This window comes from Aquarana catesbeiana, linkage group LG05 (genome assembly GCF_042186555.1).
Source record: "Aquarana catesbeiana isolate 2022-GZ linkage group LG05, ASM4218655v1, whole genome shotgun sequence".
Taxonomy (NCBI): Eukaryota; Metazoa; Chordata; class Amphibia; order Anura; family Ranidae; genus Aquarana; species Aquarana catesbeiana.
This window is the reverse complement of record NC_133328.1, coordinates 550,367,000-550,391,571: the sequence shown is the minus strand read 5'-3', so window position 1 is coordinate 550,391,571 and position 24,572 is coordinate 550,367,000. Positions and strand designations below refer to the sequence as shown.

The window sequence follows — 24,572 nt, the reverse complement described above, 5'->3', positions numbered from 1 at the left end:
CAAACTAGTACTGACTAGTATTTCAGTGTTTCTCTTCTCCCTCAGTTTTTCTCCATCACTTAGCTAATGAGACCCCAAAGGTGATGGAGAGAGGCAAGGGAGGGTCAAACAAGGATGATATGCAGGCGACTGACATCCTCCTTATCAACTGATGTTATTGGTCGTTAGAAGGTTGGCAGCTAGAAGGTTGTAATGGTGTACAATAAAAACCTGTGGCTTTGTGTAACTAAAAGGCAGGTTTCATTCACCCGTCAGCTTGTATACAATTTTGGGGCAAATTTTAGACATTTTGCCATAATACACCTGAAGAAACCTCAAGGCACCCTGATCGAAAAAGGCTGGATTAGACTATGAAACGGTTAGAATTTCTATCTGTGTCCCCACTGGGGAGATTCACCCTCTCCGTTGATTCTGGTTACCATTGTCCCTGGTACAAAAAGTGATGGGAAGTCCAAAATGTTTGGGTTGTCACAGGAGGAAAGGAAAAATCTAATAGGGAAACCTGTGTGTGGTGACAACTCTCTTCTCTTACGTTCCACCAGGTCTCTGGGATAAAAAAATGAAGGGAAATCTCCCCGACAGGACACAGACAGCAAAAAAAAACAAAAAAAAAACACTGACAGGGGCCTCGATCGTTGCCATACACATGAATTTTTTGGGCAGATGTCTCCTTTGTGATTACATGGCATCATTTATGAGAGCTTTTGGTCTCTTAGGAGCCCAATGAGTGATCAGATTAGATTGTCCTTCAATAACTCCCATGGGGTAGGTGTGACCTCCTTTAGCTGCTACATCTGCCCCTTCCTCCACTAGGGTGGCTGTCCTGTGCCATTCAAAGAAACCTGTCAGGAGCATTATGGGGAAAGAAATTGCTCTTGTTGGTTAAATCCACTTTCTACTGATCTGTGGATGAAAATTCCATGCCACCGAATAACCTCTTTACTTTTAGCAGACGTTGTTAGGCTGGCCATACACTTCTATATGGTTTTCTTTTACCCTGCAGGCAGAATGAAAGAAATCTAACTGAATCTTCCCTGCTGGCTATTGTATTCTGACAGCCAGTTCCAACTGATTGTATGCAGCCGTTATTCAGTTAGCAATTTTCCACTTGGCTCCTTTGATAAAAAAGTCATTCAGTCTACTGTTGTGCTGTGATGAGTCGTCCCAATATTGAGCCGTGTATGGCAGTCTTTAGTTTAAAGTGATTGTAGAGGCTTGTTTTAAAAAAAGAAAATTTTTTATCTTAATGCATAGAATGCAATAAGATAAAAAACCTTCTGCCTTTTCAACTCCTTTAAGCTGGCCATACAATAATAGCTTTTCGAAGAAACATTCATATAAACATTTGAACTAGCATTTGTATGAAGATTCTCAGTACATTTGATGACTTGATGAATGTTGCTCAAAGTACTTTAGAATTTTCTTTGCTTTTACCATTTGATTTTTGGAATGAATAGACTTTGCTAAACAAAAACCACAAGCTCTTTTCAATCCTGCCCCTTCGAATTTTCTCCTCATTGTGTTCGAAAATGAACAACGATTTAACCCCACTACTCGACAATCGAACAAGCATTCTTAAAACAAATAATTTTATTTTTTGTAAATTTCTGTTTATTCAGTTTTATAACGTACAGACAACACAGTCCACAGATTGTGCAAATCAACCACCAGCTACAATACAATTGTCGGTGTGCGTTAAACAAAAAAGCAAAAGGAGGACAAAACAAAAACTATAACCCCCTCCCCAGAGCAACAGAGTTTTGCCTAGACATTTGCATGCATTGCTTGAACCTCTGGCCGGAGGTAGACATATATTGACACATTAATGTAGTTTTAAGACGCCCTGCGCAGCTCTTACAGATAATGCCAGCACTGCGGTCCCCCTACCTCCCCCCACATCCGGAGAAATGAAGATCTACATAGGAGAGAACCATTCCCCACTCTGGTGATTAGTACCGCAAATGTTAGTCAATACCCCCCCCTTTACATTCACCACCCTCTTGCATTAGATATCCAGGATCAGTAGCTATTGCCTTCCTCAAATCAATATGATGCCATGTCTGTAGAAGCCAACCAATCCCCCCAGACCTTGTCGAATTTAGTCCATGCCCCTCTGTTCAGATAGGTAGCTTTATAAAAGGGAACAGCCTTATTGACCAATGCCTTTCAGGACTCCAGGATTGGTGTCGAAGAGCACTTCCACAATAGGATGAGTCTTTTTTTTGTATAGTACAACAATAGGGTAGGAAGAGTTCGTATTGCCCTGGTGGTGGCCAAAGGTTCCACCAGATGCAAGAGACACACCTCGACAGATATGGGGATCGAGATAGAAGTGACCGACCTGATACAGCTTGCAACAGCTTGCCATTAGGGTTTAAGCTGAGGACAATCCCAAAATATGTGCATGAAGTTTGCTAGGGGTGCAGAGCACCTCCAGCATAGAGATTGTTGCTGTCCAAACACCCTCGCTAGTCTAGCTGGGGTGAGATAAATTCTATGCAGGAACTTATAGTGGATCAGTCTGTCTCTAGTAGAAACTAGGTATTGAAATTCAGTCCCTCACATGTCGTCCCAATTATCCCTGTCCAAGACCGGAGCTACAGCTTCCCAAGCCTGCCTGCAGGGTTCTAACAATTTGGCCATTTATTGAAAGAGGTCTTTGTATAGGCTATAACTGGTTTAGGTAGAGGGTCGCTGCGTGTCAGTAGTTCTAGGTCACTGAGCTCAAGGTCAAGAGGTTCTGGAGGTCCGAATTGGGAACAAAAGGCATGCCGCTATTGAATGTACCTAAAAAAAATGAGTTAGTTAAGTCGTATTGGAGTTTCAATTCACCAAATGTCATTAGATTACCATTTAATACTATGTGGTGTAAAAGCTTAATTCCATACTTAGTCCAGACTATCGGGTCCGAGTAATCCAAAAAATATGGTAAATTGGGATTTCTCCACAAAGGCAGACTAGGGGAAAACCTGTTTGAGCTAGACAGCCGCAGTCCCTGAGTAATGGTCCATGCCCTTATCACCGAGTACATGGAAGCTGTCAGTGGGTAGAGAGCCCTCAGGCCTCTGTATACACAGTGAGAGAGCGCCTCATATGAACCCACACAAGCAGCCTCCAGAGACACTGAGGCATCATCCCGAGGAGCAGTCAGCCAGTGGTGGGCTACTTTTAATTGGCCAGCTAGGAAGTATTTGTGAAAGTTAGGTACCGCAAGGCCCCCCTCCCCCCATGGCTGTTGTAGTATGGCTAGTTTGAGACTGGGGATGCTCCCCTGCCACAAAAAGAAGGCGATCATGCTGTCTCTTGATTTAAAGATCGACCTTGGAATCCACACTGGAGAGTTCCTGAGGGTGTACAGTAGTAGGGGTAAAATCTTTATTTTAATCAGGTTTATCTTCCCAATGAGGGACAAGGGGAGGTTTTTCCAGGTGTGGAGTTTCTTAGATAGGATGACAAGCAGAGGGGAAATATTTAGTGTGATAAAGTCAGTCACTGCGTTTGAGATCTGAAGTCAATCAGAGCCTGGTGGTCATATGTTGGGACAGCAGAGTATATTTCTGAATAATAGGAAAGAAATGCTTGCATTATACTCTCCCCGTCCCTCACAAGGGTACCATCCGATGAATAGATGCAGGGGATCGCTGTGTGCGCTCGAGCATCTGCTGTCAGATAGGCCAGCAATTTCTTACCGCAGTGACCGAATGGATTATTATGGATTGTTCAGCACAATTCATTTGTTCAGGAAGTTAGCTGTAGCGGAGGAACAGGACTCCGGCATAAAATCGCAGTACCAGGAACCACAACTCCCAGCACCATCAGAGCAGGAGGGTAAGTAAGCATGCGCCCCCATCCCTTGGGTACCAAACTTGCAGCTAAGGCAACTGGACCGCAAGGCTAGGCAATGGAGTCTAGCCAGTCGACTGCATCCTCAGGGGAATCAAAGAATTTTGCAGAGCCATGGTGAATAACCTTCAGGCGGCTAGGGTACAGCATGTTATACACCAGGCCCTTCTCCCTCAGGCATCTGCGGACATTCGTGAAGGAGCGCAGTTTTCTCTGTAGATCTGGAGAGAAATCAGGATAAAGGTGTATGACAGCATTCTCATACTTCAGCTCGGGGTGTTTACGGGCCTCTGTTAGGATCAAGTAATACTTCATATTCCCATTGCACACATTCCTGGTATAAGCTTTAAAGGTTTGGGTGCTGTAGCGACAACCACCTGGATACTGGTTCAAGTCACAACGTAGATATTTGCCAGCACACCGAGGATCAGCACAAAGTTGTGTCCAAATGGTTTAATTTATTGCATGATCACAACACAAGAAGGTGCAACGTTTCGGAGTCACGCAGGACCCCTTCGTCAGGCATTTGATAAACGTGGAATAACGGTGGAGAGAATTTAAATAACCATCAACCAATCACAAAATGAAGAAAACCAAAGCCCCTCCCACCCCCAGATAGGTGCGATGTCATAAATCCCACTAAAAGGACTCAGAAATTAGCCTAAAAGGTTTAGCATAGTTAAAGTAGATCCAACAAACATATGTAAAGAAGGGGTTAACATAAGAAACCACTGACGAAGGGGTCCTGCCTGACTTCACAACGTTGCACCTTCTTGTGTTGTGATCATGCAATACATTAAACCGTTTGGACGCCACTTTGTGCTGATCCTTGGTGTGCTGGTAAATATCTACGTTCTGTTATGATCAAGTCCCTGTCCCTGAAGTTAAGCAGGCGGACTAGGAAAGCACGTGGCCATGCACCAGCAGGCCTCCGACCAGTGGACACTCTGTGTGCATGCTCCACAATATACACTGGAGACAAGTGTTGCAGGCCCAGGAGCTATTTAAAAAAGGCCTCAGCAAACGCCACAGGGTTGGCACCCTCCTCACCTTCCGGAAGCCCGACTACCCGGACATTGTTGCGTCAGAGACGATTCTCGGCTTCCTCTGAACGGGCCATAAGGATTTTGACCTGTTGCTCTAATTCCACCCCAGTTTGTGCAGTGGAGGCAGCCGTATTTTCCACCGCTGAGATGCGGTGTTCGGCTTCAGTGAGGCGGCCCCTGAATTTGTCCATGTCTTGCCGTATGAGCCCACATTCGATCGTCAGTATGTCAATCTTCCCCCTCCACAGACGATTTGCTGTCCGCAATGGCTGCCAGGATCATGGCGGTGGAATGCTCTCCCTGCAGCTCTGCTTCAGCTCTGGGTACTGCAGGGGATCCCTCCGGATCCAATGCCACGAGTGCCGCCATCGAGGAGTCCATCTGTACCATTACAGATGCTAGAGGCAGGACAGTGACAGGCAAAATGTCCGCCGCATGAGTGTTCAGCGGCGGAGCCCAACTGCTTGGAACGTCTGCCTTCTTAGCCGATTTTTGTTTTCCAGTCATGAGGAGGACCAGAGCAGCCCCCCAGACAGCAGGAAGGTGCTTACTAAGAAGGAAGGCCCGTGAATTGCCAGGATTCCAGCGGATTAATAGCACGGATGGCGGGAGCTCAGGCTGGACACGTCTTTTTCCTCTCACATCTCGGCCACGCCCCCTTAAAACAAATATTTTTGAAAGATATTCTACTAGTGCGTGGCCAGATTTAGAAGCATTTGTGACCTAAACAAGCAAGCCGGTACTACTAAATGAACAACTTAGTGTCTCTGACAGAAGTGGAATCTGGGAATTGATTTACAATATTCTGGTTTAGAGATTTTGGTGCTGCATACTTCCCAGAGGACGCCAGTTTTGGGGAAACACGTCAAGTGGGGTGTGCGTGTGACTTCATCATGTGCCAGCAGGCTGTGAGATACGGCAGCTGGGGGTTTTAACATCAATGCCTTTTAAACATTGCCTAATTGTAAGTGCGACTCTCTTTTTTTAAATAAAGATGTTTTGGGTATATTGCACTATGAGGTTTTTCATGTTTATATGATGTATATGCTTGCTGATGTGGAGATCTAGTCTTTATTAACAAAAGGGCTAGTTCTTACAGTCCATTTCAACCCATTGAGGAAACACACCATTGGGAATTTGTTGTTACTGGAAGCTTCCTGCCTGGAGTTGGAGTTTATGCCAGTTCGATCTTTGTAATTCAGGATCAATTCCTTTTGGTAAGAGGCCCCCTTTTTTCTTTTGAAGGAGCACATTGAAGCACTATTCAATGGAAATTTTACAGCTCTGAGCACTTGTTGAAACCACTCCTATTGCCACATCTGTAAATAGTTGTTGAAACTAGAAGAAAGGAAAAACCCAAGGGCCAGACTTTAGAGGCAAATTGGACCACATTGATTAAATCAAATTCAAATTTTATTTATAAACACAAAAATAAAAAAAGATAGCACAGAGAAACATGCCATTAAAACATGCATACACATATATACAAGATATGGCCAACAAGGGCCTAATTTGTCAGATAGGTTACATGATATCGAGTGAGTGAGCCCCTGTGCATCAACGCGTTTCGCTGATCCGCTTCTTCAGGACACACAAGAAGGGAAATGGAAGAAAAACAGGCCTCACTGTATAGATGGAGATATATTTCTGTTAGTTTTTTTAATCCTTTTTAAATCATAATAACAGAAATCACCCAAATGGCCCTGATAAAAAGTTTACATACCCTGGAATGTTTGGCCTTGGTACAGACACAGAAGGTGGAACACACAGGTTAAAATGGCAATTGAATGTTAATTTCTCACATTTGTGGCTTTTTAAATCACAATTAGTGTCTGTTTATAGTCAATGAGTTTGTTAGCCCTCACTTAGATGCCCTAAGCAGGCTAGATACTGAGCCACCTGCGTAACAAAGTAATGGAACTTTATAAAGATGGAAAAGGATATAAAAGATACCCAAAGCCTTGAATATGCTAGTCAGTACTTTTTAATCCCTTATTAAGAAGTGGAAAATTCGGGGCTCTTTTGATACCAAGCCAAGGTCAAGTAAACCAAGAAAGATTGCAGCCACAACTGGCGGAAGAATTGCCCAGGATACAAAGAAAAACCCACAGGTAAACTCAGGAGAAATACAGGCTGCTCTCCAAAGAGATGGTATGGTTGTTTAAGGAGCACAATTCAAAGATACTTGAACAAAAATGAGCTGCATGGTTGAGCTACCAGAAGGAAGCCTTTACTGTGCCAATGCCACAAAAAAGCCCAATGAGGCATGTCAAGGTGTTGTTGGGCTATTGTAACTAGGCTTTTTTGTGGAACTTGTGAAGTAAAGGCTTCTTTCTGGCAACTTGACCATGCAGCTCTTTTTTGTTCAAGTATCATCATATTGTGCTCCTTAAAAACAACCACACCATCTTTTTCCAGAGCAGTCTGTATTTCTCCTGAGGTTACCTGTGGGTTTTTCTTTGTATCCCAAACAATTCCTGTGGCAGTTGTGGCTGAAACCTTTCTTAATCTACCTGACCTTGGCTTGGTATCAAGAGATCCCCAAATTTTCCACTTCTTAATAAATGATTGAACAGTACTAACTGGCATATTCAAGGCTTTGGATATCCTTTTCCATCTTTGTACAGTTTCATTACCTTGTTGCACAGGTCTTTTGACTGTTCTTTTCTGCTCCTCATGGTTTAGTATCTAGCCTGCTTAGTGCATCCATGTGAGAGCTAACAAACTCATTGACTATTTATCCACAGACACAAATTGTGATTTAAAAAGCCACAAACGTGGGAAATTAAACTTTAATCACCATTTTAACCTGTGTGTGCCACCTTCTGTGTCTGTACCAAGGTCAAACATTCCAGGGTATGTAAACGTTTGATCAGGGCCATTTGGGTGATTTTTGTGATTTTTATGATTTTAAAAGGAGCCAAAAAACTATGTGATAATAAATGGCTTCATGTGATCGCCATCCTTGAATAAAAGACAGTGTTTTGGCATGATTAGTCATATTTTCAATATAAATGCCAAAATTTCACAATTTCTGCCAGGGTATGCAAACTTTTGAGCACAACTGTATGTGTGTAATTACACATCACCATCGGTTTATTATGTATGGTATATTCACCTTGCCTTGGTCAAAAATGTGCATGCGCTGGAGTACAAGGAGGGGCCAAACAGTGTCTATCCCACAGTACTATATCAGAAATGGAGAGAGCTGTAGGATCAAATAGAATGCCCATAGCTAGTCAAAAAGATGCATGAAATGATTGCTACATAAGGCAACCATTATGTGAAAAAGTAGCAGAGACATACTTCAAGTTTAACCTTTCAATGCTACATTATTAGGACATTTTTAAATATATGATCATATGATCATCCAGATATACTCATCTGTATATTTTTATATGGGCATTGAAGACAGATACCTGTATATCTAGTTATATCCCTGTGCATATGGATCTCTATGTGTATCTATATTTTCAGGGGCGCCCTTTATACAGTCCTGTAAATTGCATTTAACAATTGATTCTGATGAAAAGTATTTGCACAGTTGTGCAGCACTGTACCCCAATGAAATTTTATACAATTTTTTCATACAAATAGGGCTTTCTTTTGGTGGTATTTGATCACCACTGGGTTTTTATTTTTTTATTATGTAAACGAAAAATATGATAATTTTTGAAAAAAAAAACAATATTTATTACTTGTAAAAAAAAAAAAAAAGTAAATAAAATTAGGGCAAAATGTATTCTGCTACATGTCTTTGTTAAAAAAAAAAAAAAAATAATAATATATAATATATATACACACACATCACCGGTCAAAGTCAAAAAAGTCCCATGATGCATTGAAAGGCTGACAGTTACAAGCATGACTCCCAAAGGCAGAGGCATGAAGGGACTTGTAGTTTTGCAACAGCTGGAGGGCCGCAGTTTGAGCACCCATGCTATACACTGTCACTGTACTATTGACGCTGGCTGGAAAGGGGTTAACATCAGGGGTGATCAAAGGGTTAACTGTGTGCCTAACTATGTGTAATGTGTGCTGCTCTTACTAATGGACGCAGCTGTTTTGCAGGTAGAATGACTAGGGCCACATTGCTGCTCCACGTACAGAGCCCTGTGTTGTTAGTAAACACAGGGCTTTGTAGTGTAATTCTCTAATCCGATCAGCAGGTCCTGGCCATAAATCATTGGCCAGGACCTGTTAACTGACTTGTTTTGTAGCAAATGACAGCACAGAAGGGGCAGCAGGCGCGCACCCCCTACCCAGCAATGCTGGAGATCCTGTACATATACGTGATCCAACGCAGCGGGGCTGCCCTGCCACAGTAGAAAGGCTGTGGTTGGTCTGCAAGTGGTTAACCTTCTCTATTTATCCTTTTTACTGTATTTTACTATAAACATTTTGATTTGACATCAGAACACTAAGACCCCTTTCACACTGACAGTGGGCCGTGTTAACGGCGCTTTACCGTCATTTTAGCTACGCTTTTCGCCCGCTAGCGAGGCGCTTTTAACCCCCGCTAGTGGCCGAATAAAGGGTTAATAGCACCCGAAAAGCGCCGCTGCCGAAGCGCTTTGCAGGCGCTTCCGCAGCGCTGCCCATTCGTTTCAATGGGCAGGAGCAGTGTATACACCGCTCCTCCACCGCCCCCAAAGATGCTGCTTGCAGGACTTTTTCGAACGTCCTGCAAGTGCACCGCCCCAGTGCGAAAGCACTCGGGCTCTCACACTGGGGCTGCAGGGGAGGCTTTTTTGGGCACTTTACAGGTGCTATTTTTAGTCCAAAAGCACCTGAAAAACGCCTCCAGTGTGAAAGGGATCTAAGGCTCTATGCACACTGGACTTTAAAAAAATGCCAGTTCCTTTGGCAGAAAAAAAACGTTCATATAGAGAATTCTTTGTACAAAGTTTAGACGAGTTTAGGAGAGTTTTGTGTTTTTTCTTTCAGACAGCTCCAATCAGAGACGCAAACCAGGTTTTTTTTTTCAAGCCTCCTAAATGTCCTCATGTGTATAGACACATAGAATAACATTGTGCTGTTTCTACAGGCAGAATACAAAACTCCTGTAGTAGCAGCGATTTTTAAGCCAGTGTGCATGGAACCTAATAGAGATGAGATCTTCCAATGGGGACACTAGTTCTGGTGAAACCCAGGATTCCCTCACTTTGGAGGGATTTCCCCTCACTTCCTGTTTTGGCTGTAGGAGAGGAAGTGAAGGTTAATCTCCCCAATGGGACAAAGATGGCAGAAAATATTTGAAAGGGGTTTTTATCCAAAATGGGGGGGGGGGGGGGGAACGAAAAATTGTATCAAATACTTATTGTAATTTCCCTTTCCTGACGCCAAACCATGGCAGCATACTAGTGATAGGCGCTGCCTCTCTTCCACTCCCTCAGGACCAGTGAATAGCATAAATTAAAGGCCTAGTTAGGCCGCACCCCATTCTTTGTAATTAGCTACATACTGAAATGTACAAGGGTGGGTCCGTATGCTGCCATGGTTTGGCGTCAGGAAAGGAAAATTACGGTAAGTATTTGATACAATTTTACATTTTCCTGACGCCACCATGGCAGCATACTAGTGATAAATAACTAGCTGACAGGGTGGGTTCTACTTGTCGAATCAATTTTTATTTAGAATGGGACAGAAGACGAACAGTCCTTCCTCCGCAGTCCACTAATGGCAAGACCCCCAGATCTCCTCTGTACCGCTTGAAAAGGTATCCTGGGGTGACCATGATAATTCCCTGCAGATAGGTTCCATGGACGCCTTTGAATGGGCAGTCCATGAGACCGAAACCGCTCTGGGAGAGTATGTATCCGCTGCTGAAGGAGGTTCACGACCCCTCACCCTATATGCACGACCAAACCTACTAAATCCAGGAGGTAACCTCTTTTCCCTGACGAATTCCAGCTGGAAAGATTAAAGGCTTATTACATGATCTGAAAAGGGCGATTGTGGATAGGGACTTCGAGTTCTGTACACGTCCAATTTGTGTGACCTCCTGCATGATCCACTGGGAAGTTTGGCAATACCCAGATGACTGTTAGATGGAGGGCTGTCGCTACCCTTGATAGAAGATGACCTATCGGACACAAGTCTACTCCTTCTGGAAAGAAAATAATATCTTTTTCTGAATCTCTCGGAGCTTGAATCTCAGACATCCTTCTGCTTGAAGATCTTGCGATAAATACTGCCCAGTAGATAATGTCACAAACTGAACGCTGTTCTGTTGGAGCAAATGTTAGAACTGATTTGAAATCCAGCAACACCAATAGATTCCACTGGGAAAGATCCTCCTTCCTGGTGGTCGAAACCTCCTGTCTTCAAAATGTGTGCAAACAAAAGGATTTCCAGCATTTTAAGCCTTGTTATTGCCAACCTAGTCGACACTTGCAATCTCGAGGAATATAAGCTGGGGCTCATGTCTAATCTGGTCTACAAGAAGTCCAGAACAGCTGTCACCGGAGGTGCAGTAGTGTCAATATCTTGCCCTGCTGAAAAATAACACAAATTTGTTCTAGATTTTGGCATAGATGTTGTTGTTAGTAAAGCACCTTCTCACAATCCACAAGGTAGAGATCATCCTGGAGCAGGCTAGGTTCTCAAGCTTCTCCTATCAGTCTTCCTGTTGCAGCCACGGTCTGCATATGTGCAAAGAGGAATTGGCTTCTGTCTCATGAGATGAATGGCCACGAAAACTCAAGGCCCTCATTGTCAAAATGGAGGAATAGATATGACTACCATGTTCACTCTCGACAGCCTTAAGAGGAATCTCATTTTGAGAATTTTTTTTTGTAGAAAATATATAGGCTAGATTGCAGATCCATGGAATGGTGGGGCTGCATTCATGGCAATGGTGGGGCTGCATTTATGGAACTTGTGAAGCTGCAGATGGGCACTGACCCTTATTTTGCTTCACAGTTCTTTATTTAAAATGTAAGATTTTTTCCTAAAACTTCCTTTTTAAAGTGAAGGTGCGTGTTATAAGCCGATAAATATGGTATATCCTAATAACAAGCTCATCTCTTCACCACACACAGCCACAAAGGCAAAATGGTTGGCCCTCACGCATGTTCACTTCATCAAATCTGGCCCTCTTTGAAAAAAGTTTGGACACCCCTGGCCTAGATAAATGGAACCTGCTGAGAGGAGGAACATTCCCTATCCCTTTTTCTTCCCATCTTGCAGGAGCAGGGCGGATTTCCTGTCACTCCTGGTATGGCTGTGTTAAGTTTCCTACCAACACAGAGATTTCCTGTTATAAGGTATCTTACACCGAACTTGCCTGAGAAAACAAACGCAGCTCAAAAATTCAAACATCATATCCACTGTAGGCAGGGTTTAAAGGGATGCTATCCAACTCTGAGGATAAAACCTGTATAGACAAATAAAGGAGATTTTCTCTGCGGACTTTACCGTTCTGAAGAAAGGGTGAATGTGACTTTACCCATACAATTGGCCTGCTTGACTGTCTGGATACATAGTTCAGTGGAGGGAAAACTGAAGCCAAGCAGTTCCGAGCCTTCCTCTGATGAAAAGGAGCTACCACTGTCCGCAGGCTGTCCACTCGCCAGAGTAGCGGAAGTGGGTTAACGCCACCTGCTGAGGTGCCAGGATGCTCTTCTAGTGACAAGCAACTGGGAGGGGTCTGCCTGGCTGAGATGATTGAAATAAGCACAGTATAAAATCTCACGCCACCCTCTTCAATAACAATAATATTTGATTGTTACCTATCAACTGCAAACTCCTCCAGGCAGTCTTTACTCACCAGCCTATTGGGCATAGGTATTGCGCCACAGGCGCTGCAGGACTTTTGCTGGGATGGTAGCGTTGCTCTAGGACAGGGATATGCAATTAGCGGACCTCCAGCTGTTCCAAAACTACAAGTCCCATGAGGCATAGCAAAACGCTGACAGCCACAAGCATAACACCCAGAGGCAGAGGCATGATGGGACTTGTAATTTTGCAACAGCTGGAGGTCCGCTAATTGAATATCCCTGCTCTAGGAAGAAGCGATAAGACATCATCCTTGGAACTTTCCCCTTGAATGGGAGCGGCCTCTAGGGCTACGTTCCCCCAAAGAATGTCCGCCTTCCGTGGCTCTTGAACTTAGAGGGCATGAGCATGCGCATGCGGAGCTGTAAATAATTCAAAGCAACGTACCATATGATGGTCCCCCACCTTTGGATTTGAGGGTCTTTTGTATAAATGGTGACTGACTCATGGTTTGAGGACAAATTGGATGGCCAGCTGAAAAAAACAAGGATAGCTGAAAAGGAAAATAGCATTTCTTTTAAACAAAAGTCTAAGGGAAATAAATTAATTAGTGTCCATACATACACATAAGAATATGTGTATACACACATATATATACAAACACAGGGTTTTTTTTTTTTGTTTTGTTTTTTGTGCCATACCTGAAACAAACAGCGGGGGGCATTGAAGGAAAGCTCACCTGTCCCAGGAAGCAGAGGGAATAACGATCCAGAGCCAGGCAAAGGAGGCTCTACCTGACCAAACCTCCAGGGCCGTTTGAGCCCCTCCAATTATCCCTGGAGATCTATAGATCTACCCTGTGACTTTGACCCTCATTATTAACAAGAGAGTGGCTTTTCCCACAAGAAAAATGGCGGTCGGTACTCCCTCCAGCCAGTGTGCATGTGCAGACCGGTGCTGCCCGATGTCATCAAGAGCGCCACCAGCACAGAGAAAACAGTCTAGCACAGGATCCAAAGACATGCTGGTAGGTTAATTGGATCCTGTCTAAATTGTCCCTATGTAAAGCTCTGCGTAAATTGACGGCGCTATATAAGTACCTAAAATAAAAAATAAATAAAACAAGCAAAAGGGCAAACTTAATCAAAAAATGGGGCCAAACAAGGCAGAGAAAAGGAAAAGAGCAAGGTAAAAAAGGGGAAATATATAGGGAGACAAAAGAAAAACAAAAAGGGATAGGCAGCCCTGTGAGATACAAGGGACCAAAGGAGTGAAATGAATGAACTAGCTGCCCCTCCAAGCCTCAGCCCACAGACACACACTTACTGGCAGATTTTGTTCCTAAAGAGGAAGCACTGCAGGACCCCATTGAGCGCCCATTGCCCGAGCGCTGGGAATTCGCACTGCTTACGCTTCATTGGTGCGTGGAGGTATGAGGGGAAAAAAAAGAAGAACGGGGTGGGGCCTAACTAGGCCTTTAATTGATGCTATTCACTGGAGTAGAAGAGAGGCGGAGCCTATCACTAGTATGCTGCTATGATGTCCTCAGGAAAAAGTTTTTTGCCTTTTAGTTACACTTTAAATACGCTGCAAGTATTGAAAAATAACTATTGATGTGCCCCATGCACACTAGGTATTTATCCCCGGTATTTTCATGTTCTAAGGAGACACAAGTACGGTTAGGGTTGCCACCTATCTGGGATTCACCCGGACAGTTCGGGTTTTGAATCATGTGTCCGGTTTTCAGACCACCTGAAACCCGGACACATTATTCAGACCAGACTCTGGCTTCCCAGCAGGGTTGCTGTCTGTAGTTGTCTAAGCCAAGGGTGTAATGTGTTCTCAGTGTTCCCCCTTAAATCAGGGTTCCCACAGCATCCCTTAGGTCAGAGTCCCCGGAGTTCCCCCTTACATCAGGGTCTGCAGAGTCCCCCCTTACAGTGTAAGGAAACTCTGCAAGTTCAGATGTAAAAGGGGAACTCTGTGGACTCAGGCTTAAAAGGGGAACTCTGTGGACTCTGATGTAAGAGGGGACACTTGTGATTAACTTCATATGATTATAAATGTTATTTAATCACAAAATATATGTACTGCATAGTATATGCTGTAAAAAATTTTTTTAAAAATTGCTGTGCGCCGCTAAAGTGTTCGGGTTTGACTTGAACAAAAGGTGACCACCCTAAGAATGGTACATCACCCTATCAAAGTCTAGGGCTGGCCGCTGTGTCGTGTGGCTCCCTACGCTTTCTGGGACGTATACCCTGAACACAGAATTCATGCGTCCTGGTCAGAGCTGCACAATTAATCAAGAATCGTTGTTGTGATCGTCAAGAATCGTTATCACAATCTTGACTAAAGTGTTTCACAATTCTTTCTATGCAAAGTATTCTCTCTGCTCTTCTGAAGCCACAGCCCTCAAAAGAAAGGAAGAGAAAAACTGGGCAGTCTGCCAAGAAACAAAACATTCTTTATCAGTTGAACTTAAGTATAAACATTGTAACAATTTGTCAATGGAATAGACTTCCTGTGTAAGTGAAAAAAGTTTAACCATTTAAACACTAAACCTTTTTCTGACATTTGTTTCAAGTTAAAATCTTTTTTTTTTTTTTTTGCTAGAAAATTACTTAGAACCCCCAAACATATATATTTTTTTAGTAGACACCCTAGAGAATAAAATGGTGGTTGTTGCAATATTTTATGTCACACTGTATTTGCGCAGCGGTCTTTCAAATGCAATTTTTTTGGAAAAAATTACTTTAATGAATTAAAAAAAAAATCTAACCAGTAAAGTTAGCCCATTTTTTTTTTTTTTTTTTGGTATATTGTGAAAGATTTTACATTGCGAGAATCGTGAGAGAATCAAGATCTTTTTATTCTACGCAAAAAAAATCGTGATTCTCCTTTTGGACAGAATCGTGCAGCTCTAGTCCTGGTCATGGGTGCGTTAGGAGCACACACCAGTGGCCGCGGTATTATATGGCCACTGTTGTAAACAAGCCCCCACACTGAGAACTATCAGCACTTACAGCAAACGTACAAGTTTAGTTGTGCTGGAAGCTGTTTTTTTTTTTGGTCTGTGTATACATTTTTATCTTCTGTTTATGGATTTCATTGTTTGTAAGAAGGAACACGGTAAAACATTTTGTTGATTTTTTTTTAACATTTCTCTACCCAGCCACGCGATTTTCCCCTAAATGGAATTTAAATCTGTACTATGTCTGGGAAGATATCTAGTGACCGCATTACATAACTGCTCTCCTCCCACCTCGTACCTCGGCCTGCGTTATTTTGTATTTTCTGGAGGATTGCTAAAGATGCTGAATCAAGAGCGATCCGTGCAGTGTTCGTGCAGTTATGGAATGTATTAATGTTTTATGGAAGACATTTCAGAAATCTTACATAATCGGGGTCTCCACAATGAAGATTCCATATTTAGCACAGAACACGCAGCAGAACAGATGGGAAGGCATGAGGTGACGAGCAATGTGTGTTGTGGAAGTGACAGGTATGGTGGAGGATTTGATTAACACTAAAGTGATGCTAAACTCTGGTTTAAAAAAAATTCTAATTAAGTATGTATTCTTAAGTGTTACTAAACCCAGGAGCCTGCATTCACTATATTTAGTCTCCCACAATACACAGAACATGGATATGCAATAGTTTTAGTAAATATAAACTGCTGATTTCCTTTTCTCATCAGCAGTATTATAGCAGTCTTGTGACTTCTATTAGTGTCTGTTTAAAGCTTGTAAGAGTTTTCATTCTGCTCTGACTGTTCTATCAGGCTGCAGGACCCCTGACCCTCTTTCTGGACAGTGCTGATTGGCCCTATGCTGATCACATGCACTCTCCCAGAAAAAAAAAGACTCTAGCAATACACACCAAACTGAGCATGTGCAGCTTGTCCCCCAGCCTCTGTACTATCAGAAAATGGATTGGGGACTGGAAGAAGAGGAGGAAAAGCGAAAACAGGATCAAACAGCCTTTTTACACAATGCAGGCGATTAACCCCTTAGGTTCCACAATGAGTATAATAAGCATGCTTTACTGCATATACATGTTGATTTTACTGTTGTGGGTTTAGTAACACTTAAAGGCTAAGTTCACTTTTTCGGGAAGAATTTCACTTTTCATATTAAATAGAAGCCTTTTTCTCGTGTCTTTTCTGCCTAAGCCATCTCTCTGGCTTATCTCTCACTTATCTCATCCATGGAAGCTTTCAATTTTCACCTTTGTTTGAAATTTAAAAAAATGCTTTCTCCTTCCTTCACTTTCTGTAGATCATATCCCATCATGCACTGCCTTACTGCATCACAGAATAAGGCGTGTATTACCACTCTGGACCACATCTTCCTCATTACTACACCACCTCTTATTTTATTTCCACCTACTATCCTACTTCTTCCCTTAAGGTGACCATATACATTACAATCTGATTATACAATCTCCTTTAGATCTACTATCAACTATGTAGTGCAAGGGTCTGTCTGATTTGATTCAGATTGAAAAAGATTGTTCAGGTGGGTCCTCATATTCTCTAGTTTTGGTAAGTCTACAGAGATTGGACAATCAGATTGCATAGTGCATGTTCAACTTTATACAAGTACATAGTAGGAAGTAGACGGAGACATTCAGTTGTCAGGCTCCACGCACATCTTCATGTAGTGGGAACTCTCTTTCCCTTAACGCATGGTTTTTTGGAGGTTTTGAAGAATTTCCGCTCATCGCCCTCTGCTCGACAAATGCCCCAAAGAAACTCCAGAACTTTTTTTTTAGAGCAGAGCTTGGCACTTTTTTCAGCAGAACGGGCTGCCCTACACATAGCAAACACCCAAAAGATGCGCCAGGAATTTTTTTTAGAGCGGAACGCGTGTTTTTCACTTAAATGGCCTGCCCTATGCTTGATAAATGCCCCAAAGAAGCTCCAGAACTTTTTTAGAGCTGAGCATGGCCCATTTTTACTGCGCTTTTTGGTGCGCTTGCAGCGCATTTGTCCTACAGTAGACATGCTCCTGTACCTGCGCTTGGGGTGTTATTAACATTTAATGGCAATGCAAGTGTGAAGCGTGTTTCCAAAATGCGTGGCAAAGCACGTGTTTTCTGTGCATTTTGCTGTGCGTTCAGGAACATGTAGATGTAAATGGAGCCTCACTGTAAACACACCAAATTCCTTTCAGACCCCAATCATATCTAGTATAGTGGGAGCGCATTTGTTTTGGCTCATTTTTGCCAGGAGATGCCTAGGGCAGCTCATTGATTTCAATGGCCTTCCCTACTTTTGGCAAAGTTGCTCATGGGACATTTTGGTGTGTTGCGGTTTGCACATTTTTGCTGCTTGTTTTGCTGCATTTGGCGCTCTATTTTTCACGTGGTAAAATGTGTGTTTGCTTCTGCTTCATTTTAGGTGTATAAAAGTGGCCATACACTATACTGTCCCTTCCATTTATGTTCATTTTTAGGCAAGAAACGTTTTTTTGTTTATACAATTGTCACCTCTGATTGGTTTTTGCAACAACTAAAAAAATTTGCAAAAATGGATGTAAACTGAACTGAACTGAAGATGTGTGTTGCAACTCCAATCTCATTGGCCTACCTCTCCATAAGCTATCCCCTCTTCAGTCTGTCATGAATGCTGCTGCCGGACTTCTCCACCTTACCAACCGCTCAGTGTGTGCCACCTCTCTCCGCCAATCTTTACACTGGCTCCCGATCACCCAAATTAAATTCAAAATACTAACCACAACATACAAAGCCATTCACAACTTTGCCTCGAGCTACATCACCAATCTTGTCAACAAATATCTCCGAAACTGTCTTCTCCGCTCCTCCCATGCTAGTCTCCAGGATTTCTCTAGAGCCTCTCCCATCCTCTAGAACTCTACCTCAACCTGCCTGGCTATCTCCTACTCTATCTGCTTTCAGGCAAGGCCTGAAAACTCATCTCTTCAGGGGAGCCTATCACACCTCCAACTAATCCTTTACCACTTCCATCAGCTCATTCCTCACAGTTTCAACGTTTTGGACCACCTGCCCCACCATATTAGATTGTAAGCTCTTCTAAGCAGGGCTCTCTTAATCCTCTTGTATTTTATTGTATTGTAACTATTGTCTCTCTTTTATTTTGTAAAGCACTGCATAAGCTGTTGGCGGTATATAAATCCTGTATTACTATTAATAATAATATTAATAATATTATAATAATAATTGTAGCAAGGTCTCTGGCCTTGTCCTTCTAATGAGAACTTTCCAGGCCAAAGATAACTGATATCCTTCTGTATGTAGTGGGTTGTGAAGCATAGTGGGTGCAAGGTGGACAGTTATTGGGCGCCAGACACTTCTTGGATGTAAAAGAGGGTTTATTTCTTTTAACAGTCCTTTTTATATTTTTGGGAGAAAGAGGGTTAGGACCAGGACACCCTTAAGTAGTTGTAGATTCAATTGGCAGACTCCGAGACTTCAATAGGAGGACAGCCGTGCAGGGAAAGGCCCCAGCAAGGTGCCACATCTGCACATGCAGGAATGCTATCTCCTATGGTAACAGTCTTTAACAGTTCCAAACACAAATGTAACAGTTTCTTCAGCTTCACTATAATTGCCTCTTGTAGTTCTTCAACACTGAGCTCCCAGTCTCTCACTAGACCCTCTGATTCACTGACTCTGAATCCCTTGAGCTCCAATCTTTGCGGTGGTATCCCCCTCAAGCATCACCCATGCTTCCCAGCTGGGTCCCTAGCTTGGCTCTCTCAAGCTTCACCCCTCCTGACCGGCTCGGCCCCTGGCTTGTCTCACAAGGCTGCTCTGCAAGCGTCACCTCCACTGGTTGGGTCCCTGTCTTGATCACGTCTGAAGTTTCCTGATTCTCCACCGTGCCCGTTCAGTGAGAATGCTACTCTGGTACTTGCTTCAGCTACTCACTGTGGTCCCTGGTAAAGGTGGTTGGTCCCTTTGTGGTGACCGCTTCCCTTCTACCTCCAACCACTGAGAGGTTCTCCGGCTGGCAGATCTGTCACTTCTGGTTGGATTGCAAGTCGCAATCCCAACCCTGCGCTACTCTCTTACTTCTGGATAGGCCCTCACACAGCCTAGCAGCCAGATGCCCCCGTGATAGGCCCAATCTCCAGCCTAGCAGCCTGGGGCACACGACACACGTCTACCCAGACAGCCATTCAGGTGGCACAGAACGTAGATCACCTGACTCCACCTGAATATATAGGTTCTCCCAGCAGGCCAAGGGATTCAAGAAAACCCCTGCCCATTGGCTGAGATACCCCACATACCCATAACTTGACCTTGGGTTGCCCTTCTAATGTCTAGTACCACCAAGTACCCAGCCACCTAGTGGTAGAAGAGAAAAGTGCAACAAGGCCAAACATAGGGAGAAAGCAATAGATCTCTATCAATCAACCAGGATAACTACTCCTGGCAAGTAAATTTGTGAGGAGCTTCCTGCCTAAACTACATCATATTAATAATAACTGATGTAATCTGAATCCATTTTCAGTAGTTTTTTCTTAGCAAAAAAAGTGACTGAACAGAAGACGCCTGTGTGTAAGGGGCCTTACTCTGTTGAAAATAAAAGAAAAGGTTTTGGGTTAGAGACGAGCCTCACTTGTGCCAGTCTTGTGCACTGGTGGGAAATGTCATACTGGTTGTTGTAGCCATTGCCCCAACCTTTAGAACTCTGCTGTACTGACCATACATGGGCAGTTCTCCATCACAATCAACCAATCAATCAAAGCAACCTGCAACCAACAGGAATTTTATGTAAATTACGGGGATGCTGATAGGCTGCCGTTATCTGTTTGATCATTTTTGCAATTAAAACCTGGTTGAAAGTGGTTGAAATCACTTGTAAATTCCCCATGTGTATAGCCAGCATTAGTGATTTAAATCATTAATGATCTTGAGGTCTGGTTCACACCTATGCATTTTTTTGTGCGTTTTCTGTTTTGCAGAAACACACTACAGTCTATTTAACATGGTTTCCTATGGATGTAGTTCACGTCTGTGCATTTTATGGTAAGGGCCAGGGACTTTTTTCTGTTTTTTTTGTTGAATAGACCTCAATGGACAAAAAACGTTTATTGAAAAATGCAAAATGCACCTGGAATATTCAAACTGCAACCTGCATAGGTGTGAACCAGGCCTAAAGGAGTTAAATGTAAATTCCAAGCTAATATACAACATGTGTAACGCAAGTTACACATTAACTAAAATCTGTACAGTACATGGTTTCCTCTATAGTTAGTATAACTGCATGACATCTATCGACGTATATTCTTCATTATATTGTAAGCTTTAATGAGCAGGGCCCTCTGATTCCTACTGTATTCAATTGTATTGTTATTGTACTGCCTACATTTATGTTGTAAAGCAATGCATAAACTGTATAAAATCATGTATAATAATAATAATGCAGTCCCCTGCACAGAAGAAATCAGACTGAGAGTTGAAGGGACTGAATTTAGAAGCCATTTTATGTAGTCTGTGGCAGGAACAGCAGGGGAGAAAAAAGGGGGATCTCCGAAGTATTATTTTTTTTTTATTTATTTAGCAGACAGGTGACCATAGGACCAATAGCATACAACTCACAATATAAACACACTATCATGGATTTATATCTAAAGCATACATTAGAGCAAAAGTCTGTTTTTTTTAATCAATTCAGTTTGTCACAGTTTACATTTTGAAGCTGCAAAAATGTAACAAGAAAGAGGTGTCACCTTGCTGGTTATGCATTGTGTAAGTGACAACAGTGGCTTAGCAGAATAACACATATTTATTACATTAGTATTTAAAGAGGAGCTTCATCCTTCTGTTTCATTTTATTTTTTTTTCATTCTCTCTTACCCGGTTTGCTGGGTTAGGCTACATTCACATAGATGCGGATGCCAGAGTGCATGTAAATTGCACGCTTTCCCTCCGCCACACACAGGGGAGCCATTAACTTTTAATGGCACCCCCATGCACTGAAAAATGTGGTGCGGTTTCCAGTACATGGAAATCGTATGGTTCAGAAGCACACGTTTTAAAAAAGGCACAGTAAAAACAGGCACAGCAGCCCATTGACATGAATGGGCTGCCTTGCCCTTGCAAATGTGGCATGGAGGCCTGCATAGATGTTAACCAGGCCTTATGCTTAAAACTGAGTTCCACCCAAAAGTGGAACTTCCACTTTAAGGACTCCTGACCCCCTGACCTGCCACTTTTGGAATATCATTTTTTTTTGGGGGGGGTAGTGGGTACCTAGTTTTGATAGATACCCAGCTCCCATTTCTGTTCGTGCTGCCTAGCCGACTCCTCCTCTCCTCCTCCCTCCCTGCAATCTTCTGGGACACGTCACAGGTCCCAGAAGATTGCTTGGCCATTCAGGACGCGCAGGGTGACTCGCACATGCCCAGTGCACACCCGGCTGTGAAGCCGCAAGCTGTCACAGCCGGGTGCCCACACTTGCAATGCCGGCACTTCGGAAAGGAGAGGGAGAGAAGCGAGGGTTCGGGCGGCCACATCGCTGGACCGCGGGACAGGTGAGTGTGTGTTTATTAAAAGTCAGCAACTACACTTTTTGTAGCTGCTGACTTTTAATAAAAAGAAAAAGGAGTGGAACTCTGCTTTGGTAAACATACTTGCAAACAAGTGAATTAAGACCTATCGCTGTTGTATACCAGGTCCCGCACCACCATCTTCCTCTGATGTCATTGGGAGCTATTTCTTCACGATTCTTGCAGTCGACCCTCTGATGACGTACATACAGCATGGCACACCATCAAGGGGCTGGCTGCAAGAACCAGGAAGAGACAGCCAGGTCCTCTGTGATGATGCACCATTGCACAGGCACATTTTTTTATTGATTAACCTGAAACTTTCTGGGATGCATGACCTGGGTAACCCAGAAAGCTGTGGGCATCTTGGGGAGCTATATCATTCTTGCCTAGGTGGGAAATTTGGAAAGTAGGAGGGTCACATACAAAAAACATGTGAAAGAAAGGAGGAAGAATTAACATTATAGAAAGTATGTATGGAGACTAGAGAGTGAAGGTCTGCTTTAAATTGTGCATTTAGCTGTTTGGTTAGAGTTCCACCTTAACGACTAGATAAAATGTCAGTGCCTGGCAAACACTGCCTGTGCATGGTAGCTTTGGAGTGTAGGTATCATGGGTTAATGTGGTGGTATGTGCTGTTCAAATACATTCCTATGTTAGCAGCCTTAAGCAAAAGTACTAACCCTCTCCAGCATTGGTATAAGAGGGAAACGTGCGGCCTGAAGAGTCAGTGTATGACTACACAGCTATGTTACTCTTGGCTGTACTTCAAGCCGTCTACTTGTCACATCTTGTTATTATCGATGAAAATATGACTAAAATATAAAGAAAGTAGGAGAAGGCATCTGTAACGTCGCAAGTGGTGTAAGCGGGATTATGTCCATCTATTATCTTCCTTCTAAAACACCCGTCCTATAGCTCAAAGCAGCCAATCAGATGCCTGCTTCCTTTTCACCTGCACTAGAAAATATAGATCTTGAATCTAACTGGTCATTATAAACAGTAGCACCTCATATTTTTCCTGTTTTCATTAAATTTATCCTACTGTTTGGGTTTTTAAAAATTTACTAAAGCCAAAAAATGTTTTTTTTTTTTTTGGGACTAGATTAAAGTGTATGTAAGACTTTGCATCCAAAACTGAGAAAACCACCACTATACCGTATGCTTGTTATGAGTTCCCACTGTCAAAGTATAGTTTAAAAATAATTCAAAAATATTTCTTACCTTTCTAGTTTGTTCCTTTGGAGCAGGATAACATGGGCAGCTGAGTACTCTATGGGCAGCATGTGTTGTATGGAGCAGCTTGCTGAACAATAACTATGGTGAAATTTGGTGACGGCGAGGTCCGACAGAAGTGGAGACAGGGTACCTGTCAAAAACAGGTACCCCCCCCCCCCCCCCCAAAAGGTGCCAAATGTGGCACCGGGGGCACGGGTAAGCAGAAGTTCCACTTTTGGGTGGAACTCCGCTTTAAATTAAAGTAAACAGAATTTTTTTTTTTTAAGTTATTTTATGTGAATGGGAACATATAGTGTGTGTACATAAAGTAGATGTTATCTCAGTTTAGCTGCAAAGGTGGAAATACAAGGAATTGTTAGAACCTCTGTAAAACTGCCTATATGTTCTTTCTGCATCTGTGTTCTGTTGAGGAGATTTCCCTTCGTTTCCTGTCCCAGAGACACAACAGAAAGTGAGCAAAAATTTCCAAAATGAGGGGAAATTTCATCTTCTGCCCCATACACACGATCAGAAATTCTGCCAGCAAAAGTCCGATGTGAGCTTTTGGTCAGAAATTCCGACCGTGTATATGCTCAATTGGACTTTTGCTGGCAGAATTCCAGGAAGCAAAAGATTGAGAGCAGGTTCTCTATTTTCCGGTCGGAAAAAGTTCCTATCCGAAAATGCGATCGTCTGTATGCAATTCGGACGCGCAAAAAATCACGCATGCTCGGAAACAATTCGACGCATGCTCGGAAGCATTGAACTTCATTTTCTCGGCTCGTCGTAGTGTTGTACGTCACCGCGTTCTTGACGGTCGAAAGTTCAGAGAACTTTTGTGTGACCGTGTGTATGCAAGGCAAGCTTGAGCAGAATTCCGTCGGAAAAACCATCCAAGTTTTTTCTGACGGAATTTCTGATTGTGTGTATGGGGCTATATTAGGCTTGTAATTTTGCATGGTGTGTGGAAAATTTAAAGTAATATGTTTAATTTCGGATCAAGGGAGAATGATTAGAACACGTCAGGTTTTTTTTTTTTTTAAGGTTAAAAATGTTTTTGAGCATACAGAAAAGTGAGGTCATTAGACTAGACTAGAGATAATTTAGGAGGTACAACAAGACAATGGAATATTTCAGTAGTACATAACCGTTTCGAGATGTCAGGTTTTTAATGCTGACATTCACACTCTCTCTTTTTGTCCTA

The 24,572-nt window shown here is 42.9% G+C and overlaps 1 protein-coding gene across 2 annotated transcripts in view; it reads left to right on the top strand.

The window, feature by feature from the left end:
* TPD52 (tumor protein D52) overlaps nucleotides 1–24,572 on the top strand; it is a 343,871-nt gene that overhangs the window by 67,153 nt on the left and 252,146 nt on the right. The window contains exon 1 of one of the 2 annotated variants that reach the window (XM_073631854.1): nucleotides 16,071–16,113. The exons of the other annotated variant lie outside the window; for it this stretch is intronic. Coding sequence (XP_073487955.1) covers nucleotides 16,092–16,113 — 22 coding nt within the window. The 5' untranslated portion in view covers nucleotides 16,071–16,091. Of the gene's footprint in view, nucleotides 1–16,070; nucleotides 16,114–24,572 lie in introns of those variants that run through there. 2 annotated transcript variants of the gene reach the window in all.